Source organism: Triticum aestivum, chromosome 5B (genome assembly GCF_018294505.1).
Source record: "Triticum aestivum cultivar Chinese Spring chromosome 5B, IWGSC CS RefSeq v2.1, whole genome shotgun sequence".
NCBI lineage: Eukaryota > Viridiplantae > Streptophyta > Magnoliopsida > Poales > Poaceae > Triticum > Triticum aestivum.
Genome location: NC_057807.1, coordinates 577,006,806 through 577,016,977, shown reverse-complemented (window position 1 = coordinate 577,016,977; position 10,172 = coordinate 577,006,806). Strand labels below are relative to the sequence as shown.

The 10,172-nt window shown below is 42.6% G+C and overlaps 1 protein-coding gene across 1 annotated transcript in view; it reads left to right on the top strand.

The window, feature by feature from the left end:
* Positions 1-8,080, top strand: part of LOC543103 (MADS-box transcription factor 14) — a 13,196-nt gene extending 5,116 nt beyond the window's left edge. The window contains exons 2-8 of the mRNA XM_044534565.1: positions 5,235-5,313; positions 6,559-6,623; positions 6,715-6,814; positions 7,010-7,051; positions 7,207-7,248; positions 7,339-7,451; positions 7,619-8,080. Of these exons, the coding sequence (XP_044390500.1) occupies positions 5,235-5,313; positions 6,559-6,623; positions 6,715-6,814; positions 7,010-7,051; positions 7,207-7,248; positions 7,339-7,451; positions 7,619-7,727 (550 nt within the window). The 3' untranslated portion in view covers positions 7,728-8,080. The remainder of the gene's footprint in view (positions 1-5,234; positions 5,314-6,558; positions 6,624-6,714; positions 6,815-7,009; positions 7,052-7,206; positions 7,249-7,338; positions 7,452-7,618) is intronic.
* Positions 8,081-10,172: the final 2,092 nt, after the last annotated feature.

Genomic DNA, 10,172 nt, shown 5'->3' with positions numbered 1-10,172 from the left:
CCCACATGATTCTCCACATAGTCCCAATTTTTTTTTCTGGTATGAGATATGATATATTGTCAATAAACATGGGTCTGTAATGCTAATAGTTGTTTCTTATCTAGTTGAAGCTATTAGATAATTGGGCACATGTATAGACACGATGGATGGGAAATATCGTAGGTACCACTAACCATGTACTAAACATCTTATATTACTTTACAAATTTAGTAGTTATTACGAAGAAGAAAGATTGTTTCAGATGCCTACACCCATTGTTTTTAAGGCGTCGCCTAGGCGTCAGGGCGCCCCAGGTCACAAGGCGTCGCCTAGGCGTCAGGGCGCCCCAGGTCACAAGGCGTCGGCCTTGCCTTACGCACATGCCTAAAGGTGTCCGCCTTAGTCCATAGGGCGTCCGCCTAGGCGCCATTCTTCCCGCCTTAGGCAAATGAAGACGCCTTAGATAGGTTGGGAGTTCAGGCGGGAAAAAGAGCTTTGGGCGGGAAGAAAAGGGCGGGAAACCGAGTCTGGGCGCCAACAGTTACTAGCAGGGGGAGAGAGAGCTCTAACCAGTTTCAGTTTTCCCCACCCCCACCTCTGGTGGCTGGATCTGAGCTTCTCCCCCTCCTCTCCGGCAGATCCTCCTCTCCTGCGGTTTCTCCTCTCCAGGACAGTAGGCAGCAACAAGCAACCATCACCTCTCCTGCAAATGCCTACCAGATTATGCTCAGTTCTACTTCTTAGAACTCTGTAAGGCGCCGCCTTGCCTATGCATTAGTGCTTAGGTAGTGAGGCACCCCCCCTCCCCCAGCACCTTGCCTCGCCTTACCGCCTTTAAAACATTGCCTACACCTGCGTAGGAGTGCAAACAACATAGAGAAGTACAAGGTGGCAAAGAAGACCGCAACGCGAGCAGTGAGTGAATCAAGGGGTCGGGCATATGAAGACCTCTACCAACGCTAAGGGGCCGGGAAGGAAGGTGCAAGGGACATCTATGAGACGGCCAAGATCCGAGGGAAGAAGACGAGGGATGTCAAACAAGTCAAATGCATCAAGGATAGAGCAGATCAACTCATAGTGAAGGACAAGGAGATCAAGCATAGATGGCGGGAGTACTCCGACAAGCTATTCAACAGAGAGAATGAGAGCTCTAGCATTGAGCTCTACGACTCCTTTGATGATGCCCGCAGACATTGTGTGCGATGAATCTAGGAGTCTGAGATTAAGGAGGCTTTACAAAGAATGATGTTATGGGAGTCATTGAGCACCACTTAAGAGGAATGACATGTGTGACCAAAAATCAGTTTGATTTCATGCCTAAGAGGTTGATCATGGAAGGCATTTTATTGGTACGACAACTTGTGGAGAAATACAGGGAACAAAAAAGGGACATGCATATGATGTCCATTGACTAGGAAAAGGCATGCGATAAGATACTGAATAATGTCATGTGGTGGGCCTTGGAGAAACACAAAGTCCCACAAAGTACATTACCCTCATTAAGGACATGTATGATAATCCCATGACAGGTGTTCGAACAAGTGATGGCGACACTGATGACTTTGCCATAAAATAGGACTGCACCATGGGTCAGCTTTGAGCCCTTATCTTTTTGCCTTGATGATGGATGAGGTAACAAGGAGATATTCCACGGTATATTCTCTTTACGATTGATGTGGTGCTAGTCAATGATAGTTGCACGGGACTTAATGGAAAGTTAGACCTATGGAGAGAAACTTCGGAATCAAAGTCTTTAGGCTTAACTAAAATTGAGTACGTGAGGTGCAGTTTCAGTACTACTAGGCACGAGGAGGTGGTTAGCCTCAATGGGTAGGTTGTACCTCTTCAAATCAAAGTCGGATGGAGGAAGTGACGCCAAGTTTTTGGTGTTCTCTGTGACAAGATAGTGCCACAAAGGCTAAAAGACAGGTTCGATAGGACGGTGACTCACAATGTATGGCGCATCTTGAGATGGATGTGTGGCCACCCAAGAAAGGATAGAGTTTGAAATGATGATATACATGTAGAGTTGGGGTAGCACCGATTGAAGGGAAGCTTGTCGAACATCTGAGATGGCTTGGATATATACAAAGTAGGCCTCTAGAAACTTTCGTGCATAGCGGACGGTTAAAACATGCTAATAATGTAACAGAGGTTGGGGTAGACCAAATTTCACATGGGAGGAGTCCCTAAAGAAAGATCGGAAGACTGAAGTATCACAAAGAACTAGTTATGGACAGGGGTGCATGGAAGTTAGCTATCCACGCGCCAAAACCATAAGTTGGTTTCGAGATTTTACGGGTTTCAGCTCTACCCAACCAAACTTATTTGGGACTAAATGCTTTGTTGTTGTTGTATCTCTTGCCTTGGTCTTAGCAATTTACCATGTGCATGTTTTTTCTGGGAAGGCAAAATTGAATGCCAAGTTTTTCCTGAAGTTGTACATTGTACAAATTGGTGTCCTTGCTCCATGGCACATCAGTTTTCCCGTCGTATGATGATGCAACAACTAGGTATTAAAGCAACTCTAGCAGAGAGAGTCTTCATGGCTCCCGTCACCATATTTCTTTTAGCTCGCTCCATACACGATCTCGTGGCCTCCATATTTGGAGGTTCGGGAGGTCTAGTATGGAGCTTGCCCCAAAACCAACTGCCAACGTGGGGCGGAAGTTTTAAGCTTCCTTCTCCCGCCTCTCATCGGATTTGAAGCAGCTCGGCCTCACACAGACCACCAGCTGGCACCTGACCATTAATGCCATGCCTGCGTCCTCAGATTCTTATGGCGGTCCATCGGATGGCTGCCATGCGGCACCATCTCCTTGCTTGCGTGTGAGCAAATTGAAGGCATGCGAGTAGGTCGTTGCAACATTTCTCACAGGGAGACGCGCCCTTTGACTAAGAGGAGCCTTGGCGCAGTGGTAAAGCTGCTGCCTTGTGACCAAGAGGTCACGGGTTTAAGTCCTGAAAACAGCCTCTTGTAGAAATGTAGGGAAAGGCTGCGTACAATAGATCCAAAGTGGTCAGACCCTTCCCCGGACCCTGCGCAAGCGGGAGTTACATGCACCGGGGCTGCCCCTTTAGACGCGCCCTTTGACTACCCCACATTAGCTGCCTCCCGCCTCCCCAAGTGCCTCCCTAGTGGTGTCTGGGGCGGCCTGTAAAAGGCCGGTACCCTCTGCTCTCTCGCTTCAATCCTATGTTCGACGCCTTTTATTCCAATCTCACATGCCTCCAATCGAAGGGGAGCCTTGGCGCAGTGGTAAAGCTGCTGCCTTGTGACCATGAGGTCACGGGTTCAAGTCCTGGAAACAGCCTCTTACAGAAATGTAGGGAAAGGCTGCGTACTATAGACCCAAAGTGGTCGGACCCTTCCCCGACCCTGCGCAAGCGGGAGCTACATGCACCGGGCTGCCCTTTTTTTTTCACATGCCTCCAATCCACCACCCCCTTTGTTGTTCATGGCGCATCCGGGGGAGCTCTCTCTCTCATCTTCAATTTTTGGCATGAGGTGGAGTAGCCCGCGGATCCTTTTCCCCCCTTTAGGGACCAGATGGACCTAGTCCTGGAGGAGGCCGCGCAGATGGAAGCGCAAATGGAGCAGCAGATTTGGGCACTAGCACACTCCCGCCGCCGCGGATGAATGGCCGGCCTGGGACAACGTCGCTGAGGCGCATTTCCAAGTCATAGTGGCCAACATTGTTGCATTTTACGTAGGTGGTGGCAGTGGTCGTGGCCGCAACTAGTTTAACTAATTATTAGGTGTTCTATGAATGTAATTCACATGTGACTAGTGTTCTGCCCCTGTTTAGGAATGAAATCGATGCTTCTGAACCAGTTCAATGTGTTTGTTGGATATTTTTTGGAGAAGAACATGTGACCCAATGACAGGTGGGTCCTACTCGTAGGGCACGACTCTCTGTTTGCGCTTTGGATAGGCATCCTCCATATCCATATGGAGCGCATCAACGTGGTGACTCTGCTAGAGTTGCTCTTACACACCTCGATATGCAACTTTAGCTCACCATGCTTGATATACGTTTAGCCATCCAATGATTGAACAATTGGTGTTGGTAGAAGCAGAGTCCATGCCAAACCACTATGTTAAATGCCTGACAAACGGGTCTTTATCTAGTTCCTTTTTGAGATGCACCTTAGTGTGTTATTTTCTAGGGTTGCCTCACCATTGGGATCCCTTGGGATCACCTTACTATGTGCATAATTTCTTTTCACATGGGCATTTATCTGCTTTGGCATTCAAAGCTTTCATCTGAAAATTTGCTCTACCACCTATATTTGTACCGACAATACCTTTGCATGGGCCCACACATTAGGTTTTAAAATGGTTGTCGTGTTCGTATCGTCCTACTTATCTAGGCATGGCTCTTGCCTAGATAACTATTGTTGGTCACACACTTATATATTACCGGTTTGTGAGTCTAGTTGATTGAATAGGTGAGTTGTTGCACATTCTTGAACTGATTTTGACTTGATGACCATTGTAACCATTTGCAGGTTATAGGATAGCACATAGTTCAACACTATAACTAATTGTTGATTCATTCCATGTTGCTTAAAAAATGCCTACTATAGGTTATAGGGTAGCGTCTGACGGTTTTCCGTGTGTTGTGGGTACTTGTGTGACAATTGAGGACACGATGTTTGTGGTGAAAGAGAACACGTTGACCTCCACAAATAGTTAGGATGCTGGGTGAAGCCTACGGGAAGACAGGGAGAAGGTATAGGAGGAGAATAACACGAGGGGTAAAAAGTTAATGACTTAAATACAACAGCAAGGACCGTTTCTTAAACTGAAGCTCTAGCGCTATAGTTACATAATTTGAATCTGAGCAGAATTATACTTACCTTGCCTAGCACAATCCCATCCTAAACTTCTGTTTTGCACATTTCGTTGAGTCTATAGACAGAAGAAAAGGGTCACTCTATTTTCCCAACAAAACTTGAACAACACCAGAACCTTATTGAAGTCAGTTTCGTGCTCTTTCTAGCTTTGTTGTACCTTACCTATCATTTACATTATGGTCACAGTGAAATGCTTTGCAAACTATTTGACCAGATGCTGTATACCATATTTGAATCTCATTTGCATACGCCGACATGAAACGATGTATTACAGAAAAGCTTCCGATTTGTCAAAATTTATCATATATCAATTCTTGAGATTGTGCATATACTGGACATAGTTAATCTTGTTTACATGTACTTCCAATGACTAGATATTTCTTTCTCTTATGCAGTATGGACAAAATTCTTGAACGGTATGAGCGCTACTCTTATGCAGAAAAGGTTCTCGTTTCAAGTGAATCTGAAATTCAGGTAAAAATGAAAAGAAAACGGTTTGCTTTCCTTTAGCTATGAAGTAAATTGTTGCCGATATCAGATGATCTGAAATTTATTAGTAGGCCACTATATTTTGAATGATTTCCATGAGCTATGAATTTAATTGACTTGCAACTATGGATTGAGGTCCATTTGATTCTCCTGTAACTTATTATTAGTTTGTCTTTGATGAATGCTTAGGCATGGTCGAATAATGTAACCAAATACCACTTGACCAATTTACTTTCATGACTACTAAACTAGACTAGCGTGCTGATTCCTACACACTGCCTTTGCGAGAACTAGAAAAATGTGATCTGACTTTAAGTGTTACTAAATTAGTACGTAGTGAACTGCAATGCATGGCTAGACCAGCAGTTCTGGATTAGCCGGCTGAGTTTTCGAATGGCTTAGCAACAAAAAATGACAAGTGTATATATTATAATGGGTTGAAAATACTATGTGTGCATCAGTGACAATCACAATATTTTGATTGAAATAACAAAATGCTATCCTAGATTATTAAGACTTATTACTAGATTGGTCATTGATCTTAAGTTCTTAAGATCAACCGTTGAATCTCCAGACCTTCTGATCGTATTATGCTGCTAATGGCCATTAAGGATAACCCCATGACATTAGTTCTCATCTCCCATTTTTCTGTATTGTTTGCGATATTGCTGCAGTTTCTTATTACAGCTTGTCTAAGGCTAACCATCTAGGATAAAAAGTAGATCCTGCAGACTTAGAAGATCCAGTTAGGCTCAATATTCTTATTTTTGTAACTCAGAGCTCCAGGACCTCACTTCAATTTTTTGGCCAATTTTTGTACAAACCAAGTTGTAGCTCCAATTGAGAGATCCAACCAGTTCTATCTGATTGCTGACAAACAGATTCAGCATGTACATATGACGAGGACTATTGAAACATGTAACTACTAACCCAAAAAATATTCCTAATGTATTTTGAATATTTACCTCCACTGCAGCATTTTTAATATTACGAAATATGATTTTTACATCTGATAGTAACACTTGTTGCAGTGACATAATTGATTTTAAGTTATGAAAATTCAAGTTCACTACACAGAACAATCCTTCCTGATTTATGCCCCCTGGTGTCAATGTTGTTAAAGTCTCTTTGTTCATTTCTGAACTAACTCAGCCTATTTGTAGCATTTCCGTCATGGTTCCTTCCTGTTCCACTCAAAGTTAGTAATGCAATTGTTATTTGCTTGTGCAGGGAAACTGGTGTCACGAATATAGGAAACTGAAGGCGAAGGTTGAGACAATACAGAAATGTCAAAAGTAATTTGTAACGATTTTGGTTGATTGCCAGTATATTATATACACTCTGTGAAGATAAATGGGACTGAATTTCTACATCCTGCACCTGCAGGCATCTGATGGGAGAGGATCTTGAATCTTTGAATCTCAAGGAGTTGCAGCAACTGGAGCAGCAGCTGGAAAGCTCACTGAAACATATCAGATCCAGGAAGGTACTGATTTAAATGATTTGTACAGCAACACAATTTAAAAAATAAAACAAGAAAAACACTTGCAGAGAAGTTCAGCAAAGTATATCTGAAGTCAGATTCTAGACTGAGATATTCACAATATGTATATGCATTTTAGTCATATGCTCTTCACAGTTAAAAAATGACTATTTCCTTTTTCTTTTTTTGTACTTGCAGAACCAACTTATGCACGAATCCATTTCTGAGCTTCAGAAGAAGGTAGGCTGTCAACCTTGCATACCTGAACCAGTATTCGAACTGGTCAACTTGTCAGGAAACCTTAGCTTACTTGTTTCAAGTTTTGTGACATTATAACATGTATGCAAGTAATTGGCCTACTTGCACGAAACCTCATTACATCGTTCTTGCTGCAGGAGAGGTCACTGCAGGAGGAGAATAAAGTTCTCCAGAAGGAAGTAAGCCCGTTGTCACCTTATGGTCCAACCGGTCTAAAATGTTTCCTATAGCAAATTTTATTGACACAGATCCCTGTCCCTTCCCCACAGCTCGTCGAGAAGCAGAAGGCCCAGGCGGCGCAACAAGATCAGACTCAGCCTCAAACAAGCTCTTCTTCTTCTTCCTTCATGATGAGGGATGCTCCCCCTGCCGCAACTACCAGGTGATGATGTACATCACAAGTCCATTCCTATTCAGAGTTCAAGGAACCATCTTTTGAATTGGTCGGGTTGTTCCTTGCAGCCCACTTTTGGTCTCAATATGCAGTCCTGTCGGGCCACATTTAAGTAACAAAATACTAATATACTTGTGTCCACTTTGGTTGTGCAGCATTCATCCAGCGGCATCAGGAGAGAGGGCAGAGGATGCGGCAGTGCAGCCGCAGGCCCCACCCCGGACGGGGCTTCCACTGTGGATGGTTAGCCACATCAACGGCTGAAGGGCTTCCAGCCCATATAAGCGTACTATTCAGTAGAGAGTAACAAGTTGCACCGGCCAGCCTGGTGTATGTTGCGGTTGCTAGCATGCCTGACCCCTTGGAGGGGAAAGGAAAAGAAATCAGAGTAAAGTAGCAAGCTGCAGTGATGTGTATATTTCACTTTGTCCACCTCAGTTTCCCTCCCAGCTGGGCTCAATTTACCATGTAATCTATATGTAGCTTGAGTGATGAATTTTCAAGTTTCCATGATACCCGTCTCGAGCGGGTGTTGTTTATGTGAATTAACCTATCAAATATGAGCATTGTGTATATTGTGATTCTTGAAAATAAATAAATCAGGACCTTTATGTCTTCGTCATCTTCCCATCTGGACTGAACTGGCCAGCCACAAAAGAGAGCACACCAAACGCATTTTAGGGATGACATCAGGGTCAGCAGTACAAAATGACTGCCGCCCATACATTTCCCCTGTCATAAACCAAGATTAATATTAAGCTAAATAAACAGAACACCTGCCATTGTAAAAAAGAAAAAAAGATTGATAAGGGATGCTCTGCACTAATTCTAAGGATTACACTTTTTATAATCAACACCAATGACGATTTTCCAGTCTATCAAAATATATTATTCTATAATTGGTAACAAGAAAACTATAATTTGACCTGCTTTGAGAACGATGAAACATCGGTTGGCCTCCATCTAACTCAGTCTTCCTCCGCTGCCCTGTCTTGCTCATGAGAGCACCAACCGGTTTGTCATACCCCTAGGGTTTTGGAGATTTTAGAGTATTTATACAGGCGGAGGTAGGTCAGGACGGTGCCCGTGGGCCCCGCTACCTACCAGGGCGCGCCAGAGGCCCCTGGCGCGCCCTGGTGCATAGTGGGCCCCACTTTCAACTTCTCGTGGCCTCCATAAGCTTCCAGGGTCTCTTATCACCTGAAAAAAAATCTTTAAAAAGCTTCGTGGCATTTGGACTTTGTTTGATATTGATATTCTACAAAGTAAAAAAAAACAAGCTGAAAACAGCAACTGGCCCTGGGCACTAAGTTAATAGGTTAGACCCAAAAATTGATATAAATTTGCTTGTAAATATATATAAAATATCCAAGATGGATAATGTAATAACATGGGACAATAAAAAATTATATATATGCTGGAACGTATCAAGCATCCCCAAGCTTAATTCATACTCGTCCTCGAATAGGTAAATGATAAACACATAATTTTTGGTGTGGAATGTTGCCTAACATATTCATCATGTATTCTTTTTTTGTAGTATGGACATTTAGAGTTGAATGATTCAAAGCAATAGTCCATAATTTGACATGAAGACATGAATACTCAAGCATATCAACAAGCGATCATGTCTTTCAAGATATCAATGCTAAAGAAAGTATCCCTAGACATTATGCTCAATCATTGATCAATTCATGAAACACTCAAATATTAACTACATCTAATACTTGTGTATGACAATAGTGTTCCCTAGTTGGTGATTTATAAGAGAAGATGGAGACTCAATAAAATTAAAATTGCATAAAAATAAATGTAGGCCCTTCGCAGAGGGAAGCGGAGATTTGTAGAGGTGCCAGAGCTCATATGTTAAATTGAGAGATAAAACTGTTTTGAGAGGCACGTTTTCCCTATCAACGAAAATGACCGAGAATTCCCAACATCTTCCATACTAGACAAATTATAGGCGGTTCCCAAACAGAAAATAAAGTTTATTTTCTTTCCACCATTCTTTCACAATCCATGGCTAGCTGATCCACGGGTGCCTTCCATACCAGCACTTTCCAAGGAATTTATTATAATAATATTTTTTCATTTCAGGACTGGGCATCCCTATTACCTGCCACACTCTCGTGTAATGACAAGTGAATAAACACTCATCATGAGAATAAAATACCTAACATGGAAAATATTGGCCACCCCCTGCCGCTTCATGAGAGGTATGGACACACAAAAAAGGAAATTCACTATGAAAATTAGAGTTGGCACATACAAATTTACTTGCAACGGCATGGAAATACCACGTATAGGTAGGTATAGTGGACTGATTTGGCACAACTTTGGGTTTAAGGAATTGGATGCACAAGCAATATTCCCACTTAGTATAAGGGAAGGCTACCAAATATTGAGAGGCAACCAACCAAAAAACGAAAATAGTCATAAACGAGCATTGAACATAATTAACACTGAATAATGCACGACAAGTAGGATATAATTTTGTTGCATAACTATTGACTTTGTGTGCATGCATAGGGAATCACAAACCTTAACACCAATATTCTTACTAAAGCATGATTACTCATCAACATGATGAACATATCACTATCTCCATACCACAAAACTATTGCAAGGAATCAAGTTCATAATTTCCAATGATCTTCATGAAAGTTTTGATTATATCCCCCTTGGATACCTATCACTTTCGGACCAAAT